At 50.1% G+C, this 22875-nt stretch overlaps 1 protein-coding gene across 13 annotated transcripts in view; it reads right to left on the bottom strand.

Annotated features, from left to right (window-relative positions):
- Positions 1 to 210: 210 nt before the first annotated feature.
- DYSF (dysferlin) overlaps positions 211 to 22875 on the bottom strand; it is a 98280-nt gene continuing 75615 nt past the window's right edge. For all 13 annotated transcript variants that reach the window (XM_051617311.1, XM_051617306.1, XM_051617304.1 and 10 more), the window contains 5 exons: positions 13478 to 13577; positions 11657 to 11835; positions 10675 to 10784; positions 10202 to 10349; positions 211 to 3316 (listed from right to left, as the gene is read on the bottom strand). In XM_051617311.1, coding sequence (XP_051473271.1) covers positions 3278 to 3316; positions 10202 to 10349; positions 10675 to 10784; positions 11657 to 11835; positions 13478 to 13577 — 576 coding nt within the window. In that variant the 3' untranslated portion in view covers positions 211 to 3277. The remainder of the gene's footprint in view (positions 3317 to 10201; positions 10350 to 10674; positions 10785 to 11656; positions 11836 to 13477; positions 13578 to 22875) is intronic.

Here is a 22875-nt window from a genome sequence, read left to right on the forward strand (position 1 = left end):
TCTCCGTATGTTCCGTTCTCTCTTTCTGTCTCTGCTCCCTGGCAACAGCATCAGAGAGGTGAGAAAACAGGAGCACAAAAGCCACCATCTCCCAGACTTGTTCCTTCCAACTGTATTTTTGCATTCCCACACCGAAAGAGGGAAGGTGCCCTCATTCCCTCAACACAATAAACACAATAATACACAATAAAACACAGCAGCAAGCAGAAGTTTTCAGAGCTTTTCATTTGTAACCACAGTGCATGTTGCAGAATTGCAGGTAAGGCATAGACAGGTGATACACACATCTTCCAAGCATCTCAAACCCCTGAGAGCCAGGGAGCCAAAAGGGATAATGCTATATCTAAGTTCTACCTCCTGGCTGGCTTTGGTGGAGAGACAGAACTGAGCTCTGGAGAGCCCACAGTCAGGCCAACAGATGGATGTGGCTGTTCAAAGAGCAATGCACATGGGCCTGAGTTGGTGTGTGCAGATGCTCAGAGCTGCTTGTACCCACCCCAGTCCCAGGGGGTCTTCTTGGCATGAGAACTGTCCCCACAGCCTGGGCTGGGAGCAGGGAGGATTGCATGAAGCAATAGAACTCTCTCCTTTTCCTTGTGCCATTGGATGCCCTGGATCTTGCTCTCAAATCTCTGATGACTCACCTGGTTGGTCAGGGAAGAGCTGCTGGCAAGTGCTGGGGCATAGAATATCATTTCTTACCAGTAGAGGCTCTGGAGAGGTAACACAAGAGTGTGTTTTGATAGGTTTGCTGGTCTCTGCTGGGATAGACAGTGGTTGTTGTGATAAAATGGGTGAGGAGCACCCAGATACAAGCAGTGTTCTGCATTGAAGAATGAAGCACTCGTCTCTTCAGGGCTCTTGGCACCAAGATTTAGTTTCTGACATAGGCAGGGGTGACAGAACAGTAAGACCAGGATGGGACCAGTCTCTGCAAAGCAAAGCAAGGAAGTGAAATAATGGGCTGGATTTCCCACCATGGACAGGGGAGCAAGGCGTGCCAGTGCTCAGCAGGAGACACGGATCCAGCCCTGGCAGAGGGGGACATGGTGGAAGAGCTACAAGGACCAACACTTGCCTAAAATACAAAGCCCAAAACTCATGAAGGTGCAAGCAGAAGCAGCTTTTGTCCTCAGCTCATCAGGTCCTCAGGGGGAAAGCATTATGGAAAACCTGACTCAGACCTGGTAGTCTGATAGTGGCCAACAAATGCAAATGAGGTTGGGAGGGAAAAACTGAACAAATGCCAGTAAAATGAAATACCCACCCTGGGGTGTGCAAGGCCAGAGCCAACCTGACTGCTCAAGCTTTTGGGAAGGGGATGTTGGATCAGCCAAACCTCAGCAGCAAGGACAGGGCTTTATAGCTGCATGTTCTCTATGCCAAAGACATCATCTCCACACACGAGCTGCCCTGTGCAGTCTGGGTGCTCTCACAGTACTGAGCAACAAGGGATTTAATGCTCAGCACATCACATCCCAAGCCAGCAAAGCAATTAGGCCTGGGTTGTTGTTTTGGTTTTTTTTGCCCTGCCTTCTGCTAAGCACAGACTTGAGTGCCTTGCTGGAGCAGAGCAGGAGCTCACATTAGCACAGTTTGTCCTGAGAAACTCTGATCCCCCAGGATCACTTTTTACTGCTACTTGTTCTCACATGTCATGCTGAGCAGCAACAGCTCTGGGAGATAAACAAGACCAAGGAAGAAATGTCTTATCCTGCTGAAGGGCAGTGGGGAAGGATCTATTTCTCATCAGAGGGACCACAGTAAAGCCATGCAGTGCTGGAGCAGCAGAACAGCTGTTTCTCAAAGGGACATTTGCTTTCATGCTTGATGTCCCTGTTCTGGGAGATGGTTCCTTTGCAGGATGACTGGATACAGGATGGAAATTGGAGACTAATGCTGTTCTGATGAGCACCCTCACATGACATGAGCCAGAACTACAAAATGCTAGAAATCCCTCAGATGATACTGCTCTGTCTGATTGCAGCAGCAGAGAGACAGATGGATGGGAGGAGGGAACAGAAAACAGCAGGAATGTCCCCACAGCCCCATCTATGGGCCTTGGAGCAACCTGGTCTAGTGGGAGGTGTCCCTGCCCCTGGCAGGAGGGTTGGAGCTTGATGATTGTTAAGATCCCTTCCAACCCAAACCAGTCTCTATGATTCTGTGAGCCCAGCTGAGCAAGACCTGCAGGATGTGTCTCACAGCAGCTTGTCTGCAAAGCAGAAGGGCACCAAACCCACCCCCAGAAGTGCAGGTTCTCTGCCCCACAGCAGTGAGCTCCACAGCTCACCTTGCACTCTGGTTCACACTGTCCTGCTTAAGCATGGACCTGTGGCTGCAGGGGGTGCCTAAAGCAGGAGAGGAGAGAAGCAAAGTGCCCGTGCCCTGCTCTGCTCTCCTGGGAAGGGCTCAGCCCGGCCCCGCTGCCTCCGACACAACCGCGCTGCTTGAGAAGGGAGGCACGAAGGACTGTAGAGGTGACAGAGCAGCTCAGAGGGAAAACAAGCTCCAAAAAACATGAGCCAGGATGTGCCATCCTTCATGAGTGCAACATGCAATAGGAGTTTTGGTTTAGCAATTCCACTGACCCCCCTGCCCAGTTTTTGCCTCTCGGTCATGGTTTTTGCTTGCTTTGGAACAGCAGTGGATTAGCCCAGGGCTTCAGGCTGTGCTGCAGCTTTTGTCTTCAGCAGGCACATATACACCAGATAATCCACATTGCAGGAAAACTGAGGCTTGTTCAGAGTGCAAAGAAAAGTGTGCTGAGAACATGAGAGGTTTTGGCTGCCTGCACCAGCAGCCCAGCCCTCCTCCTCTAAGTTCTGCAGCATCTCTGTATGCTCACATGAGCATAACAGGCTGTACACGAAAAGGTCCTTTCCTCCCCTACCCTCTTCAGTTTTGCACTGCTATTCAAGCTTTACAAATCAGAGCAGCTTAACAACAACAACAACAAAAGAAGAAGAAGACAGATAAAGAAGCAAAGTAAGAAGTATTTCAGAACAGGTGTTTTTTACGTGCTGCTTCCGAGGCGAGTGCTGTAGGTGGGATTCTGCACGATGCCTCAGGGAAACTGTATCTTCTCATGGTTGAACCTGATGATCCTAAAGGTCTTTTCCAACCAAAATGATTCTTTGATTCTTCTTGGCAGCAGCCAAGGGCCTGAGAGAGACTGTTCCTCCTCCATCTGCTGGTATGATCCGGTGCAGGGCCACAGCTTCTTCCCAAAACCCCCAGGCAGGCACGGGACCTTCAGGTGTCTCCCAGCACAGCTTCAGTTGAAAGGTTTCACCAGTTTCATAGCAGCATAGTTCTAGAAGGACAGAAAAAATAAAAGCTGGTTTTGAAGCGGGTTCAGCAGGACAGCACATGGTTGCTAAAGCATTTTTGGGGGGCATGGCACAGAGCTGCAGCTGGGGCTGCACTCAGGGCAGGTGTCAGAGCAGAGCTCCCAGCTTCAGCCTGTGGAGACAATCAAGGGAGAAGTGTTTTCCCCACTAGTGAGGGTGACAAAAAAAAGCCACATATACACAAGACAACAGGTCTTGTTTTCTTCCAGTGGAGGCTGCTGGCCCCAAGCACTAAGAACCAAGCTTAAGGACTCACTCCTGGATTCAACTCCTCCTTCCACCAGTTTTTTAAGATAGATTTCCCCCTCTTCATATCTTTGTAAGAATTTTGGCACCTTCCCAGCACAGAATCACAGAATCATCCTGGTTGGAAAGGACCTTGACCCCAGTGCCCACGTGCCTTTCTTGCAGGTAAGGAAACACGTCCAGTTCTTTGCTGAGTTGCTCCAGCCTCCCCCTCTCCTCTGGAACCCAGTGCCCCTTCCCCTTGGCTCTCCTCTGTGCTGTTCCCCACAAACCCCCAGGCTGTATTCACCTCCCAAGCCTCTCCTCCCATCCTTATGACTCCTTCTCCTCACTGTCCCCCCTAGACTGATGACCTCATCCTCTCTGCCCAGTGGGTTGGACCCTTAAATGGGCCCTGGCCCTGATCCCTGAGCATCCACCAAGCTCTGCCACGATTCTGGAATGTGCTGCTTTCCGTGGGCCAAAACCCAGGCTCATGCCAGCAATCAGGCAGTCTGAGCAGCAAGGGGATGGTTCTCCAGCCCTGCCCCATCCTGATTTATTTTCTTAGTCCAAACCCAGCCTGCAGGTCCATGGCCCATCTCCAAAGAGTCTGCCAAAGGCAATCAAGGAAGGCAAACCTATTGCTGATTTGGTTTTTTATTTTCTTTTCTCTGCCTTGTCTGCACCCCTTAAAGCTTCAGCCATCTGCTTTGGTGTCAGCAGTTGATCCTAAGAGCAAACACCTTCCTGTGCCTGTTCCCTGGGATCTCTGCTGTCCCTGTTATTGCTCAGTTGAAGTCTGGGGCTTCCATGGAAAATGAGGTGTCACAATATTTTAGCCTATTAGAGCTGCAGCTCCTTCCTTGAAAGAAGAAGACAGCACTGTGAGAAAGAATAAGCTGCAGAAATGCTGCTTATCAAGAGCACAAGGAAAACACAAAGATTCATGCTTAGGTAGTTTGGAATGAGCTATGTTTAAAGTAGCTTTGACCACATACAAGCCCGTTTGGGAGTCCCTCCCAAGCATATTGGATTTAATTGGTACAGGATGTTCTATCCCTCTGTCATTTTAAAAAACAAAAAAAAAACCCAAAACCAATAAACAAAAAAACACAAAACCAACAACTTTGGAAAGAAAGCATACTGCAAGTTACCAGCAAGATCTTGGGAGGAAAGGGGGGGAAGGAGAGAGAGGGGGGGGAAGAAAGAAAAATCCCAACAAAAATAAAGCCTGACCAAAGGCATCCTGATAAATTACAACGTGCAGCAAATTATAAGGCAGTTTGCCAGCAGAGGATTTCTAATAATGCCATAAATCAAGCAAGCAAAGTTAGGGCACTTCACCAGAAGTCATTAGAAAAGCCTCCAGTGACATATAACCTTCTAATTAATTATCCATCCATTTGTCTTTCAGAGTCTATCCTCCCAAACACTCCTGCTTTTGCTGGTTTGACTGGTTGCGTTCTGGAGAGTCGCGAGTTTTCTGCCCAGAGCTGAATTTGTATTAACGAAGTGTTGAAAGCCAAGCAGGATTATCCATCAGCACAGAAAAAGAGCTGTAATTAGAATTAATGGCAGTGGAAGCAACGGAGGGCTTGCAGAACACAAACAGGGCTCTAAAAGGTAGTAAACATTTTCATGGTGCCGCAGAGCAGAGCTGACTCCAGCTGGAAGCAGCACCACATTTTTCTCTGGTGGTGGCCACTAAAATCTTCACAATAATCACTGCTTTGGGGAAATCATTCCCTGCAGAATTCCCTGCATGGCACGGATGCAGAAGCCCAGGCTGGACTTTTATAACCTTTTCTTCTGACTTCGTGTCTAGCCCAAGTCTTTCACTTGGCCATTCCCACAGCAGAAGGCACAGCTTTCCCCAGCTGTGGCAAGGTCAGACAAAAGTCCATCAAAATCACTGGGCCTTTCCAAAAAATCCCTGCACTGTGCCATAAATGGGCACTGCTGGGCAGGAGCATGGGGTGGAACCAGAGCTTATCTTGTAGAAAGACATCTTGTAGACGCCTTTGAACAAAGGGTGTGGAGTGACAAGACGAGGGGGAAGGGTTTCCAGCAGAAAGAAGGGAGGCTGAGATAAGGTATGAAGAAGAAATTCTGGGCTGTGAGGGTGGGGAGACCCTGGCCCAGGTTGCCCAGAGAAGCTGTGGCTGCCCCATCCCTGGCAGTGTTGAAGGGCAGGTTGGATGGGGCTTGGAGCAGCCTGGGCTGCTGGGAGGTGTCCCTGCCCATGCAGGGGGGTTGGATCTAGATGATCTTTGAGGTGCCTTCCAACCCAAACCAGTCTGACATTCTAGGATTCTAGGACATTAAATCTTGACATGTGAATGCCTCAAGCCACAGAGAATCTACCACAACCTCTGGCAGAGGCTTCCACTGGTTAATTACTCCCTTTGCCTCAAAAATTAGCATCTTATTTCCACTGGAGTAGTTCCTCTAACTTCAGCATCCAGCTACTGGATCTCATTATGCTTTCGACTGTTGTTTAAGGAGTCTTTTGATGTCAAGTTCAATCTAAGGACCTTCTGAGGAAATCATATAGGAAATATACAGGGAATGCTGCTCCCAGAGTCCTAGCTTGTACAGACCATAACGACAACCACTCGGAAAGGAAAGTTACAGCAACCAGTGAGTAATCTGACACTAAGACTGGGTGGAAGAGCCCATTTTAAAAAAAATTGAGAACCTCAGAATATCAGATTTTCAACATATTCTCCCATTTTTGTAAACTAGACAACTTTTAAAATGGAAATTTGCAATACCATGCACTTTTCTAACCAAAACCAAAAGGCTTTTCAGTTGGAAACAGCCTCTCACCCACTGAAATGAGTTGTTCTGTAAACAGATGCACTAATGATGAGTGATTTATTATGGACTCGTGCCTAAATTCTCTCCACTGCAGTGCTCCCAATTCCCCACAGGTCCTGGTTGCACAAAGGAAGGAGATTTTAAAAAACAGAAACCCAGAATGGTTTGGGTTGGAAGGGACCTAGTTACCTAGTTCCAACCCCCCTGCATGGGCAGGGACACCTCCCACCAGCCCAGGCTGCTCCAAGCCCCATCCAACTGCCCTTCAACACTGCCAGGGATGGGGCAGCCACAGCTTCCCTGGGCAACCTGGGCCAGGGTCTCACCACCCTCACACTCCAGAATTTCCTCCTAATGTCTCACCTAAATCTCTCTTCTTCCAGTTTTGATCCATTACCCCTTGTCCTTCCACTGTAAGCCCTTGTCCCAAGCCCCTCCCCAGCTTTCCTGCAGCCCCTTCAGGCACTGGAAGGTGCTCTCAGGTCTCCCTGGAGCCTTCTCTTCTCCAGGCTGAACACCCCAACTCTCTCACTCTGTCCCCATAGGAGAGGACCTGAGAGGAGGAATGGAAGATCTGTATTCCAACCTGTGATCCATCACATACTCTGTGTCCTGAGGATGGGGGGAGCACAAAGGCATCACAGCTTCAGAGCCTTCTGATCCCCTAGAGCAGCTCTAAGGGCATCAATATTTTGCAGACTATTTTGCCTCTCACTTCAATGGGGAAAACACTTCCCTGGGATGTCAAGCATCTCCTGATGGACATTCTGCAGAAGACCAAGACATCAGCTTCTCCCTTTTGACTGAAAATTCTGTCCCACTGGTTGGGAACCACAGACAGCCCTTTCCCACTCCAGGTGGGTGCACACAGCTTTCAAATTAGATGTTTGCTCCTACTCTCCCAGCTACTCTGATCACAAAGCTGGGGCTGTGGTTGAAGCTCCCAGCACCATATGGGCAATAGGAATACTTTTTTTTTTTTTTAATTCCATTTTTAATACCAAGAGCAAATGGAAATGCCCTGGGTCCAGCCTCAGGTAAGATTCCTCACCTGCAAGCAGGGACATTCAGGCTGCAGGCAGGTCCCAAGGCTTCTGCTGAGCCAAGGACCAGCTGCTTAAAAGCAGCAATGGGAAGGACCCTGGAGGTCCCAACGAGCAGGAAGGTGTGAATGAGCTCTTCATGCCAGGCCACAGCAAAAAAAGGGCATCAGAAGCAGGAAAACAGTGACTTCACCTCTGCATGTCCCCTTTAGCATCCCTGTTCCTCACCCTCTGCCTGCTCAGACTGATGGTCCACAAGCCCTAACAGGATTTCCTCAAGATTTCTCTCCCACCATCCACAAGCCATCCCTTTGCCCAGGATGAGGGTGACAAGACAGACCCAAAAATCCTCTACCTGCATCATGGGACCTCAAGAAAACACGTGCAGTGGGAAGGTTCTGTGTGCAGCACAAAATGCAACAAGGCCCTTATTTTAAACAGGACCTGATGGTGCTCCTGGCACCCAAAGCTGACCAGAAGTGTGGAGGGGTAGTTTTGCCATGGATTTAATCCAGGATGAAATGGGAAGCACTGCCAAAGGGCAGGGTGCAGGGGCATCCTTCAGAGCAAACCATCACCAGCATAATTGCCAGATCCAGTGCCTGATGAAACGGGAAAGGAACTAAATCTCCGGGAGATGCAGCATCAGGGACCTCAAAAATCTAGGGGGAGCTGGCCAAGCATATAAAACCAGAAAAAGTTCCATGAAACATGGCTTTACTTTTTCAAAATAAGACTAAAAATTGACCCCACCAAGATGAAATTAAATACAACAACATCAAGCTAGGAAACAAGGAAAAATCCCAAGTAATAATGAGCATAAATCAATATTTATAGTTTATGAATTTTTTCTCTTCCCAGTGTTGCTTTGCTATGATCCCACTGGAATGAATACAAAGCCACTTGCATCTTCAGGGAAACACTGGGCTCTTCTTGGTTGAAAAGTCTTGCTTTCTGCTACTTGACATAAAGGGGAGTCTCCAGGAATGGCTCTGAGCACAGGGCAGGCAGGAGGCACAAATCTGCACTAGCTCAATTATTTCCTCCCTCATGTTACTTAGCACCTCTGGAATCGTTTCTCCAGCAGGAGAAGTATCCCAGCCCTTCCCATGGATGTGAGGACAGAGAGATGGGGAGAGCCACGATCTAATCCCATTCCTTTTTTTTTCCCCCCCTCGACAGGAACAACTGAGCATGCACGACTTCATCTGAAAGTGATTATGAGGGCCAGGAGAAATTCCACACCTCGCTTTTCGGTTGCACGTTGCAGGCACGCAAAGCCATCTGCAAAAGGCAGCCACGTTCCCTCACATGAAGTGATAAATTACCCCAGTGCCTTCTCTGCTTCAAAAAAATCCAAGCCAAAAAGGTTAAAAAAAAAAAAAAAGATCATATACAAGAAGCAGAATTTGTTAAGTGCTGGAAAGAGAGAGGTGGGTCATTTTTCTTATCAGTCTGGGAGGAGGGGAAATGGCATCCAAGAGCCAGTGTGAATTATTCCAGCTCTGTAGAAACAGAGGAGGATACAAAGCCCCATCCCAAGCCAAACTGGAAGGCCAGGGCTCCATTATTTACTTATTTTGTTTTGCCAGCGGAACTGACAGCAAGACAAGGAAAAGCCACTTTCCTGAATAATGAGGTGAAAACCCTCCCCCTCCCTGCAGGCCTTACGGTGGCAGAACGTGCTCCACGCCTGGATAACGGGAGGTGGGGCTGCCCAGATGGCTCCAGACTCCTCTGCATCTTTAAACCATTACAGACCAACGTGGGGTTGGCCACTGATCAGCCCCCTAAAACAGCTGCATTGCTAATTAGGCTGCATTGCTAATTAGGCTGCATTTGGTGGGGATTTTCCCACCCGCCCCGCGACATCGCCTACATCTCAAACGTCTCTGAGAACAACCAATTAACCTCAGTATCATTAGACACAAATTAAAGCACGGGTACAAAGAGGTGAGCACAGAATCACAGAATATGAGGGGTTGGAAGGGACCTCTGAAGATCACTGAGTCCAAACCCCCCTGCCAGAGCAGGACCAAATCTAGGGCAGGTCACTCAGAAAGGCATCCAGACAGGTCTGGAAAGTCTCCAGAGAAGGAGACTCCACAGCCTCTCTGGGCAGCCTGTCCCAGGGCTCTGCCACCCTCACAGGAAAGAAGTCCTTCCTCAGGTTGAGCTGGAACTTCCTGGGCTTCAGTTTGAATCCATTGCCCCTCGTCCTGTCACAGGGCACAAGTGACAAGAGCTTGTCCCTGCCTTCTTGCTGCCCTCATGTATTGATAGACATTCATTAGATCCCCCCTCAGTCTTCTCCTCTCTAGACTGAAAAGCCCCAGGTCTCTCAGCCTTTCCTCATCAGACAGATGTTCCAGTCCCTTCATCATCCTGAAAGCCTCCCTTGGACTCTCTCGAGTAGATCCCCATCCCTCTTGAACTGGGGAGCCCAGAACTGGACAAAATACCCCAAGTGAGGTCTCACCAGGACCGAGTAGAGGGGAAGGACAACCTCCCTCAATCTCCTGGACACACTCCTCTTACTGCACCTTGCAGTGAGTCTGCAGCAGAGACCAGAAACACAGACTCTCTTTTTGACCCATCATGATCCACCAGGTTGTTCCTCGGGGACCAACACGGCTCTTTGTAGCCGCATGCACTGAGGCCACCTCTGTCACCACAGAGCTTGGTCAACTATGGAGACCTGGGGGAACACCTGAGACCTTGGTCAGCCCACCCTGTCCCCTCCTGCACCCATCGTACCGGGAAGGCATAGATGAAGATCCCCAGGAAGAGCAGCACGATGAAGAGCACGATGGCCAGGATCAGCACCCACTTGTACCGCCGCCACAGGATGTACTTCAGGGTCTTGTACGGGGAGGTGAACCACAGGAAGGAGGTCTCTGGGCGCCTGGAGCCAAACAAAGTTGAGGTCACTTCTGAGTCTCACAGGACTTTCACCCTCTTGGAATCCCAGCCCCATGAGCACACTCTGCTGCTACGAAGTGGCTGCCGCACACTCTGCTGCTACGAAGTGGCTGCCCACCCTGCAAACATCCCTCTGGGTGGGTCATGTCAAAACGACCTCCTTGGTGGTCCAGACTGACCTCCCAGCCACCCTGGACTGTCACAGCTCCTACAGTCTGAGCATCAGCAGTTCAGAAACCCAGCTTCTCAAATCGCTCCTCGAGAACTCTGTGCCCCAGGGGTTATTTTTCCATTCAAGTTGCTCTTACTTGGGGTCCTCCAGCTTGGGGTTCATATTTGGCTCATCCCGACCCACGCCAGCCGGGCGCTCTTCGTGCTCTTGTTCAGCCACAATTTCCAAAGTCATTTCCAGTTTGCCCTGTGTGGGTTAAACAAAAACTCACTTACCACAGACTCGATCACAGAATTGTCCTGGTTGGAAAAGACCTTTAAGATCATGAAGTCCAACCATAACACAACTCTACCAACCCTGAACCCAGTTCTACCAAGTCCAGTCCTTAAACCATGTCCCCAGCATCACATCTGTATGTCTTTTAAACACCCCCAGGGATGGTGATTCAACCACCTCCCTGGGCAGCCTGTGCCAGTGGTTACCTACTCTTTTGGTGAAGGAAACAAAACAAACCAAAAAGGAGAGGTGAGACTTGAGTGTATGATGCAAAATACTGACTGGGGAAAGAAGTATCTTGAGCACAACCCAACAGATTTCATGCAGGTCTCACACATGCCCGCTACAATTTTCTCAACAGATACTCTGGAACATCTCAAAGGTCACTGACACCCATGTTTAGGGAACCAACTCAGAGGGCTTTTGTTGCATGACTCAGTTCACTGCCTGGACCCCCTCACCTGCCCTGGAAAGCTGCCAAAGACTCAAACAGGAACCCAGACACTTACATTTGAGTATATCTGTCTGAGAGCTGAAACCCGTCCCTGGTACTTGTCACCACGCGGTATCATTAAGAATAGATGTGACAGAGAGTCAAATTAGGTGGCATGTTCCAAAAACCACAGCAAAAATCCCACAGACCACGGAATTTCCTCTGAGGAATGTGAATGGTGCTGGGCAAATCCTGGAAAACATCCCTCTGACAGAAGCTGGTCTAGCTTGTGCAACTCGCAGCCCAAGGCTGTTTCTTGCCCTGACCATGTTATCCCACACGTGCTTGGACCAGCCACATCCTTCCCCAGTGCTCTGAGTCAAGAGAAGATGTGAAGAGGCCACCTTACCGCCAGGATCTTCTTCTGGTCGTGCTCAGCAACACAGGGCCACCAGCCCTTGACAGTCTTCTGCTCAAAGAGTGACACAAAGCGACTTGAAGACAAGGTCTCATCCAGTAGCTCTAAGGAGCACTTCTCAGCAGTCTTGGCAGGTTTGGGCATCCTGTTGAGATCCATCTGGATGGAGCCTGCAAAGAGGAGCCTTACTGGAAAGACATCCCGGTGCAACAGGTCCTTAAAAAGTGGACTCTTTCCCTGAAGAAATAGTCACTGTGGCACCCTCCTGACCTGAGGGAGCTGGGACAGACACCCACACAGCAAGGGGGAGAGCAAGTTCAAGTGTTGCCCTATTTTCCAAGCATGGTGCCAGGTTAAGCCAGCAGCTCTGCCTAGGAATGGAGCACTTGGCATCACCACTGAGCTTAGAATTGTAGAATAAGTTGGTTGGCAAGTACTTTGAAGATCTGTAAGTCCAACCCTTCACCCAGCACTGCCAAGGCCACCACTAAACCATGTCCCTCAGCACCACATCTTCAAGGAAGACCTTCCAGATGCTAACTTAGCTCTAATGTTGGATGATTTTCACTGAAGTCAGCCAGGCAGGCTGAGGTTTTTGTTAAGGACTAAGAGTTTAGGTGAGACTCAAACTGGACACACCCACAGCCCAGTCAGTATAAGAGCTTTGGGCAGGAGGCTTCCAGATCTCCAGGTAGGTTGGTTTAGGTACATTTATCTAGGAAACCTGAGCTCAGTTCTCCAAGTGTTTGTTGAAACTGCCTGTATTTAATGTACATTGCTACACTGATTTACCTTATGGTTGGGAACAGCCAAGAACATGCCCAGGGGCTGGTCCTGTGGCTCAGCTGAGTGACAGCAGCTTATGAGACTGCTGTGGACAACTCACATTCAATATTAGGTTTGTATTTGTAGCTGTTCTGTGCCACAGGTCCTTGCAATCAGTGACAATAACAGCCCAAATCAGATTTGCTGTGAAACACTTTTGAGGACCATTGATGAGAAGCGTTTGACAAAAGCCAAGGGCCACTTTTTATCTGTTGGACTTTGCAACACCAAAATTAAATAAATAATGATGTTGGCAGTCAAGAGCTCCTGATGTGCAGAGCCAGGGCTGAAAAACACACCTTGGAGAGGTTCTTTGACCCTCAGCCCACATAAAGAATCAAAGACAGGGTTTAAAAGTATCTTGATCCCATCCTTGCTCAGTGAAGCTTTTGATGCTTTAATATTTTTTTTTAGTGGCAAAAAGGAAAGTAGAATAAGATCCAACCCAAAAACTCACAACGCTGCAGCCTCCAGCTTCTGCACATCAGCTGCATGGCTCTGCTGTCCTTCCTATTTTGGTTTAGCTTTTTTTGTCTTGGCCTAAACCTCAATCTCTGAGGATGATTAATGAGGCCAGCACTGAAAAAGGCAAGTGTTGGACTGAGCTGGGGCCACGTCCAAACATCCCAGGTAAGGCAAGTCAGGTCCTGCCTGCTGGTCTCAGCTCAAATACAGGGTAAACCCTGATGAGGACATTTTAGCACAGACTCAGCTGAGTCATGGAGAACTGGGGCCTTCCAGAAAGGTGGTGGCCTGTTGGATTTGACAATGATCTCAACGTTATGTCAGCCCAGGAGCAGGCTGCTGTGAGCTGAGACTGGAGATCTGCCACTTAGCATCAGCCCTGAACTCTCACTGACACTGAATCCTTTTCAGTGGCTTCAACTGGTCCTGTCACACATTCTCCATGTCCTGAAAGATTCAACAATTTTCTTTCCTTCCAGTCTGCATCAGCAGGAATGGAGCCAAAAAACTCTCCTCACTTACCCAAATAATCATCGAAAGAGAACTTGTCATTGTCCCAGATCTGGAAAATAAGCTGTGGTGGAATTTTGTTTTCTGTCTTGTCCAAGCTCCAGAAATGCTCCTAAAATCACACCAGAAAAGAAACCAAGGAGAAAGAAAGGGCTTGTTAGCAGAAGTGCATCATAGGGTCAGAGAATATTGGGCTGGAAGGGACTTCAAGGACCATTGATGCAACCTTTCTTGGCAAAACATGGTCTAGACCAGGTGGCTCAGCATCATGTCCAGCTGAATCTTCAAAGTCTCCAGTGCTGGGGCATCCACCACTTCACTGGAGAGATTATTCAAATGGCCAATTGTCCTCAATGAGAACGTTTTCCTCTTGTGTCTAATTCAAATTTCCCCGGGAGTAACTTATACTCATCACTCCTCATCTTTTCCGTGTGACCCCTTGTGAAAAGGGAGTCTCCATCTTCTTGTAGCCACCTTTCCAGTTCTGCAACAGTGAGCAGAGCCTGGTGCTGCCCTCCTCCCTCTGCAATGAAAGTCCTGTAGCATCATGCTCTTGCTGTGTCCTGCTCCAGCTCTGCAGGGTCAGAGCCACAGGAGGACAGTGCTGGCTCTGCCCAGTTCTTGGACAAGAATGTTCGGTGGAAAACCCAAGATGCTTCTGGAAGTTGGGTTGGCATCCATTTCTGCCCTAATTTAGTGACAATAGCTTGGCAAACAAGGACCCTGAGCTTGCAAATAGGCTCTTTTGGAGAGACAGGATCATATTCACGTGATTTAGACGGGGCGACTCTCCAAGGTGAGGAGTGAGCAGTGCCCGTGCTGCCCAACTTCCTCTTCGTTCATGGAAAAAATTAGCACTTATGATAGGAAATCATAGAATCCTAGAATCACAGAATGGTTTGGGTTGGAAGGCACCTTTAAAGCTTATCTAGTCCAACCCCCCGCAGTGAGCAGGGACAGCTTCAACCAGATCAATTTGCTCAGAGTCCAGTCCAGCCTGACCTGAGATGGTTCCAGGGATAGTGCATCTACCACCTCTCTGGGCAACCTGGGCCAGGCTCTCCCCACCTTCACAGCCCAGAATTTCTCCCTCACATCTCATCTCCAACTCCCTCTGCCAGCTGGAAACCCTTCCCCCTGCTCCCATCCCTCCCTGCCCTTGTCCCAAGCCCCTCCCCAGTTTTCCTGGAGCCCCTTCAGGCACTGGAAGGTGCTCTCAGGTCTCCCTGGAGCCTTCTCTTCTCCAGGCTCAACACCCCAACTCTCCTAGCCTGGCTCCAGAGCAGAGCTGCTCCAGCCCTTGGAGCATCTCCTCTGGACCCACTCTAACAGCTCCACATCCTTGTGAATTCAAGCACCATCCCTGGTGCTTTCACAGCAGCTCACCACGTGGTGGGTTCCTCAGCTCTCAAGTGACTTTGTTCACCTTTTCTGCTCAATTACCAGGTGAGTGCAAGAGCTGGACATGGCAGCCCAGGGAATCTGCTGAGGTACAACCTGTGTTGTCATACCTGCTAGTGCATCCAAGCTCATGAGAAGAGAGATCCAGAGCACCATGCTGACCAGAGCCTGGCTCCCTGGACAACCAGTCAGTCCCTGCCACTGTGACACCTGATTTCAGTCCCTACAAGGTGAGCTCTGTCACTGCCTACATGCCCTTCTTATTTCTGTTAGATGGGCAATTTTTGTCTGTTCCCTGTCATTAAAGCTGCTTGGGCAACCTGTGGAAGGGCTCTGCAGCAGCCCCAGGAGACAGTTTGCAAAGCATCTGGAATGAAATACTGGTGGAATACCACGGGCCAGGGCCTGGGAAGGTATGGATGTCCACAAGAGCTGGGCAGCTTTCAAACACTGCTTCCTCCAAGCCTGAGACTGGTGCATCCTGAGGAAGAAATCAAGCAGGGGAGGCAGGAGGCCTGCGTGGGAGAGTAAGGATCTGCTGGGGAAAGGAAGAAAGAGGAAGGAAGTTCACAGAGCGTGGCAAATGACACCACGAGCACCTCCTGTGACCATTAGCATTTGCCGAGCCCTTGTGCCGTGCAGGAGCTGCCATCCAGCAGCTCTGCAGCCCGGGGGGCAGCCAGCCAGAGGGGAGCTCAGCAGCAGGGGGAGCAGGGGGGCTGCTGCCTGCGGAGGAGCTGATTTACAAAACATTCATCTGTCTGAACTTTGCAACCGCAGCAGCTTGGTAACTGCTGTGGATACCTCAAGAGCAAGGCAGATGGTTGGCCTTCTGGTTAGTCAGCCCAAGGCTCCCCAAAAAGCCAGTGGAGGAGAACACTGAAATTAGACATCTCTAACAAGGAGGGCTGGGATCTCCTCACCGTGACAATGAGCTTCAACCACATCATTATCATACACAGCGGGTTGGTGCCCGTGCCACAGAATTTATTTATGTAGTTGCAACCAGCAATATTTCCCTACAGGGATCCAACACCACTTTTAGGATGCCACGAGGTGCTGGAGAGCCAGGGCTGAGCAGTGTGGGGACAGCAGGAGAGAGGCTGAGATGCACAAAAAGCCGAGGTCTTGTTATTTCTGGCTCCAGACAAGGCTTGCAAGGAGGAGGCAGAGTCACGACCAGTGTCTCCTGCCAGAGGCTCAGAGGTGTGCCCCGTGGGCAAAGCCTCCTGCAGCACTCCTCCAGCATGGCAGCATCACAAACAGAACCGATTTAATGAAAACCAGGAAACTTCAGCATTATTCATGACACAAAGGTAGCACCATAAATCCACCGCGGTGGCCACAAGACTCTGATTCATTCTATCGTGCAACATTCAAAAAAAAAAAAAGGGGGGGGGGGGGGGGTGAAAAAGAATGTGTCACACTCCATAAGAACATAAATATTCAAGCAGGGAGACCGTGGGCACTTAAATCCCATTGAAACTAGTTTCACTTGCAGAGATCAGCCTGGATGGTTATATTTCAATTTAGCTCCATTCCCTGCCTTGCTCTGGGAAAACACGCCAGCATTTTTGCAATGGAGCATTTTATTTATGTATTTTAAATATTTTATAATCTAGAAAAATAAAATAAAGTCAATGGAAACTTCCACCTTTCCCCCTCTGCTCCTTGCAATGTATTAAAATGTCTGTTTATCCAAGGGGAGAGGGGGAGTGTGTTTTCCCAGCTAATAAGTCACTCTAAATTAAAACTGCTAAAAAGGGAAAGAGCTTATGGTGATTCTCTCCTTGCCCATATATTGGTTGGGCCCTACACTGCAGAAGGGTTGTTGGTCATCCAGAGGACAAAGCCCCCAGGAACCATGTACCCTTGTCTGAAGAAGAAGGTGGGTAGACGACCGTGGGTTGGAAAGGTTCATCTGGGACCTGCAAGATGGAGGAAGACCCATCTCCTGTGGTGTGGACTAAAACAAGACACCATGGGCTCCTTCCAGCTGCCCCTTGCTGGGGCAATGCAGGCAGCCCCATCTATGCTCAGCTTGGGAGAGGATGAAATGTCCTAATAGGTGCATCTTCCTCTCCAGTGACAACCAATATCATAGAATCATAGAATCATAGAATCATAGAATCTTAGGGGTTGGAAGGGACCTCGAAAGATCATCTAGTCCAACCCCCCCTGCTAGAGCAGGGTCACCTAAAGCACATCACACAAGAACGCATCCAGGTGGGTTTTGAATGTCTCCAGTGAAGGAGACTCCACAACCTCCCTGGGCAGCCTGTTCCAGTGCTCTGTCACTCTCACAGTAAAAAAATTTCTTCGTATATTCACCTTGAACCTCCTATGCTCCAATTTACACCCATTACCCCTTGTCCTATCACTGGTCATCACTGAGAAGAGCCTAACTCCATCAAATATCCCTGCCTCAGAGGCTGATTTCACCACATCTGCATCCACCAGACATGTCCATGCTCCAAGACCATCACTACATTGCTGTCTGAGTTGAAGCACCTCTCCAAGCACAGGTTGGACCTTCCCTTTGCACCACCCCACCCACCTGGAGTCAAACGTGAGCAGCCCCCAGCCCGGGAGCAGCCCAGGGGAGGTGTGGTGCTGGCAGCTCTGCTCTCAGGCACAGGCACTGCCCGGTGGAAGAGCCGTGCCCATCAGTGCCCTGCTGGGGAAACAGCAGGAGCCAGGAAAAGGAGCAGGCTGTTTTGAGACTCATATCCCTGCCCCAGCCTCTGAGCTGCTGCAGCAATCCCCCTCCTCTTGGTGGGCTCCTTCCCCAGCCCTGGGGCTGGCTGAGCCCTGCCAGGACAGGAGGGGAGCACCTTGAATGCAGGTCACAGCCAGTGGGCCCTGCAGTGCCTTAGGGTCTGCTGCCACACAGCAAAACACACCTGGGCAAGTGTCCCCTGGGACCCACCATGCAACTGCTGGCAGACACACAGGCTACAAAAATGACCACAGGGCCGGAGCACCTCTCCTACAAAGACAGGCTGGGAGAGCTGCGGTGTTCAGCCTGGAGAAGAGAAGGCTCCAGGGAGACCTGAGAGCACCTTCCAGTGCCTGAAGGGGCTCCAGGAAAGCTGGGGAGGGGCTTGGGACAAGGGCAGGGAGGGAGAGGAAGAGGAGGGGTGATTTTAACCTGAAAGAGGAGAGATTTAGGTTGGACATGAGGAAGAAATTCTTTGCTGTGAGGGTGGTGAGAGCCTGGCCCAGGTTGCCCAGGGAAGCTGTGGCTGCCCCATCCCTGGCAGTGTTGAAGGGCAGGTTGGATGGGGCTTGGAGCAGCCTGGGCTGGTGGGAGGTGTCCCTGCCCATGGCAGAAGGTGGGACTGGATGATCTTGAAGGTCCCTTCCATGCAGGGGTTGGGACTACATGATCTTTAAGATTCTTTCCAACCAAACCCAGTCTGGGATTCTATGATTCTATGACTTAGGGTTTCCACCCTCCCTCCTTCCCATCACAATGCCCACAGACTTACACATACTCAAACCCTGGCCAGGGGGGTGCTCTCTGCCTTCCCCAGCCTCACCAGCACCACATCTACTCCCTGCTCCCTAGAGCAATGCCCTGGCTTGCTGGGGACTTCCTTCCTGAAGACAGATGACTCGGGCAGGATTTGCCCCTTTCCTGCTGGTGACGAGGAGCTCGTGCGATGCTACCACGGGCTGCAGAGCTCTGGCCTTTCCCGTGGAAAAAAAGTGTGAATGTGGTTTGGGTGGTGGGGAAGCTTTTCCTCCTCAGGGCCCTGTGAAGCTGGGGACACGGCAGAGCAGGGCTGCAGGGACAGGCTGGGGAAGGAGGGATTTGATGCTGAGCTAAGTTTATGGGTCCATTTCAAGGCAGTGTGAAATTTGCCTCTGTGATTAAATCTGGCTACAAAAGTTTCACTTATAAAAACAACCCCCAGCGAGAAATTTATTTCCTAAGCCTTCTGCAAGACATGGGAAGGAAGGTGGGGGGGGGGGGTTGAGTTATTGTTTGGGGTCTTGTTTTGCAGCGGGGAGGGGCAGAGGGGAGGCTGGTGAATATTTTATGGTCATGAATAATGCAGCAGGAGAGGCAGGGGAAGAAAATAAGCTCATATCACTAGGAAAGTGTTGACAGGGCTGCATTTCTTCTGGGTTGGTCATGTGCTGTGGAATACAAAGTAAGGAGCAACCTTGCATTTTGGGGGGAGGCAGGAAGGCCCCAGTGTGTTTGTGCCCAAGCAAGCCTGTCTGGTTTCAGCATCTGGGAGAGCACCTGGTCCCTCACCCTGCAGTCACTGAGGAGCCCTGGCCGTGCAGAAAACCCTTTGGAGGTCAGCCAGGAAGAGTCTCTCCTTCTGCAGGAGCCAGGTCTGGCTGTTCTGCAGGGTCATCCTTCCAGGTGCAGAGAAGCTGCTTCTCTGAACCTTGTTCCAATGGGACATTCCATCTATTTGTACCAAGCAGACAGCTGAGAGCCCTCACTATTGCACCTCTGGTGGACTGACTCCCCTCTTGGATCCCCCTGCTGTTGCCAGCTCTGACAGCTCCATCACAAGTCTCATGACACTTGGTTTTCTGCATCCCCAGGGAGAGCAAAATCCCAAGCATGCAGCACCTGCTGCTCCTGGGGGCACAGCCTTGCCCATGCCTGGGGGAAGACTCCGGGTGTCACCACACCAGAGATGTGAAGTAGTCATAATATTTGCCTTAGAATCATAGGATGGTTTGGTTTGGAAAGGACCTTAAAGACCATCTAGTTCTACCCACTCCTGCATGGGCAGGGCCACCTCCCAGCAGCCCAGGCTGCTCCAAGCCCCATCCAACCTGCCCTTCAACACTGCCAGGGATGGGGCAGCCACAGCTTCCCTGAGCTATTTTCTCAGCCTCCCAAGATTTCCCCCTGGCAGAATTTATCAGGCTCTTCCAAGGATTTGGGGCCATCCCACAGGCATTTAGGGAGCTCCAAGCCTGGGGGTCCCAGTCCCGGCCAGTTTATGAACAGCACTGTTGAGCCTGCAGCTGTCAGCACAGCCATGCTTTGCTCATCCCTCTCGATACATCCATTGGAAAGCAAAATTCACAACAGTAATTCCTGCTGGAATACCACAGACTGCCAGTGCATCCCAGGCCACAGCTGCTGCCCCTGTCCTATTACAGAAGACACTGGTGTCACATCTGCTTGTTGCAGTCCCACTAAAATACATAATATATGGCTGCCTTGTCTAACTCTGCCTTGCTCTGAAGAAAAGAAAAAGGTACTTGGAGCCCATTCCAAGTGCTGCAGTCTGAGTAAATAGGGAAGGAAAAGGAACATCTTATGTTCTGCTCTGCTCTCCAGTATCACCCAAAATGGGGAAGGACATGATCAAGGACAGGAAACAGGGGAGGAGAAAGTCCAAAATTAAAAGGCAATCACCTTTTTTTTAGCTCTCCAACACCAAAGTGGAATGAACATTTCAATCTAATAAAATATTAACTGTTTTTAACAAAAATCAGGGCTTCATAGTCAGAATTCCAAACTAAAACCAACCAGAGAGGAGATTTCTTAGTACAGCCTGGAGAAGGGCCTAAGAGCTCCTTGAGGAAAAGCCTCACCACAACCAGGCAGCTGCTTGCAGTTGCTTCTACAGTTGTGTGATGGGTCCTCTTCCAACCTCTCTCTTTGTCATTGCAGAACTGAGTACCTCTAGTTCTGGCATCAGTTCTTCACTTTCTTGTTGACACCTCACAGGGACGTCCAGGAGCAGAACAAGTCTGAAGGCAACAGCTCTGATCCTTGGGCTGGTGTCTGCCAGTCACCTGGCAGCACGTGGCTTTGAAATGGCCAGCAATGCTCCCATACTCATTATCTTCATCTCCTGCAATTTCTTCCATGCAGGACTTGTCAGATGGTATAAGAACCACTCAGCCAGGTCTTGGAAGCTCCAGCCTAGTGGTTTAGTTGTAGGTCCATTCAAGCACCAAGAGTTTTTTAGATGGATGTTCAAATGCTCTTGATACCCAGAGTGTTCATTGATGCAGATGACATTTGTGCAGACATGCAGCATCAAGCTTTTTTCTGCCCTAGAGGACATCTCAAATTCAGACTTGGCAGCTGATTTCAGCTACTGCTGCAATTGGCACTGAAAGCTGAACATTTCAAAACCAATTTCATGCACTTTCCACCTTCCCAGCGCCTGCAGGACATGGGAGCTGAGCTCCTCTCTGACTGGGTGCCCAGAGAAACATGAGCCACATCCAGCCTCTCTGGGCCCTGCTCTCCACAGACTCTACCATGACCATCTGATAACATTGTCTGCAAGAGGGAAGACCTGCCAGGCTTAGACCTGGGGATCTGAAGTTTAAACCCTGCTGACATCTGCTCTTCTCTCTGCAGTGTGGCAGCAGAGCAATGTACTCACCAGGGACCTGGACCTCCCCTACTGGACTCGAGATGCAATTTCATGCAAACGTGTCAGGGGCCTTGGATCTACCTTTCCAGCCTAGATCTCCCTGTGAAATAACAGTGCTCCAACACCCAGTGTGTACTGACCCCTTCGCCAAAACAGCTGCATGATTTGCAATCTAAGAAATCTAATCTAGCCTAGAGAAGGCTCCAGGGAGACCTGAGAGCACCTTCCAGTGCCTGAAGGGGCTCCAGGAAAGCTGGGGAGGGACTTGGGACAAGGGCAGGGAGGGATGGGAGCAGGGGGAAGGGTTTCCAGCTGGCAGAGGGAGCTGGAGATGAGATGTGAGGAAGAAATCCTTCCCTGTGAGGGTGGTGAGACCCTGGCCCAGGTTGTCCAGAGAAGCTGTGGCTGCCCCATCCCTGGCAGTGTTGAAGGGCAGGTTGGATGGGGCTTGGAGCAGCCTGGGCTGGTGGGAGGTGTCCCTGCCCATGCAGAGGTGGGACTGGATGATCTTGAAGGTCCCTTCCTACCCAAACCAGTCTGGAACTTTCTGAAACTCTTTTCTTGTGGGACTGAAAAAGCTGCCATGCAAACACCATGGCTGAACTTGTCCCTGGCTGCCAGACAAAAATGGTCCAAAAAGAAGCAAGAACAGAAGGAAATGCTGCTCAAATGCTGAGGGCAGATGTTAAGGAAACATGGAATCACGTCCTTTCAGAAGAGCTGTCCCAAAGGTGGGCTTCCTCTTTTGTGGGGACTTGTTTCAAATTCAGAATGGGGTAGATTCCTTTCTCAGAAGGAGAAGAGAAATCTTTCTAACATTCCTGCAGCAAGAGAAGGTACGGATGGAAAAACATTCTGAAATTGTTAAAATGTTTGGAAAATCAGGAATAAGAACCTACACTTCCAATCTATGATTTGACTTGATGCTCACCAGACTTACAGGCTCCTGCTTTCCCTTGAGGTGCCCTGTGGGAAGGCTGAAGCCTTGAAACCCCAAGCAATCCCAGCACTCTGAAGCTTTGGAGATGAAGGTCCCAAAACTCCCAGAGCTGTGGCAAGGATTAAACAACCCTGGCTACCTCAGGTTCCTGTTCCACCACGTGGATCCTAGGTCCTCCCTGGGTTTGTGGGCTCCCAGCTCTTCCCAGACCTGGCTATAAGGATCACAGTGTCTCCCCTGCTCAGGGGCATCCTTGTTCTTTTGGGAGAATATTTACAAGCTGGGCCGGGGTGACCTTTTCGTGTGGCCAGTGATGCCAAAGGGAGCTCCAGCCTGCCAGGAGGAGAGGGGAGCAAACAAAGGAGAGCAAAAGGAAAGCTGCTTTCCTCCCAGCAGGGCTCCCTCCGAGGGCCAGCCCCAGCCAGGCTGGGTGCAGGTGGCTTTTAGCAGCTCAGAACTTGCCATTTGACCGTTTTGATTTAAATTCCACTTTCCATCTCCTGCGTTTCAAGTGGGGTGCCTGGGCTTTTACAGCAGCAGTAATGAACCCGGAGTTCAAACAGCACATGGCGAGATCAAAACTCGCCAGAGCGGAATGTGTCCCACAAACCCAGAGCATGGCTTCCCATTCATTATTTTTTCCTTTACAGAGAGGTTTTACAAGCTGTTTATTTTCTGATACAGTGTTGGCAGAC

The sequence above is a fragment of the Apus apus genome, chromosome 4 (assembly GCF_020740795.1).
Source record: "Apus apus isolate bApuApu2 chromosome 4, bApuApu2.pri.cur, whole genome shotgun sequence".
Lineage (NCBI taxonomy): Eukaryota > Metazoa > Chordata > Aves > Apodiformes > Apodidae > Apus > Apus apus.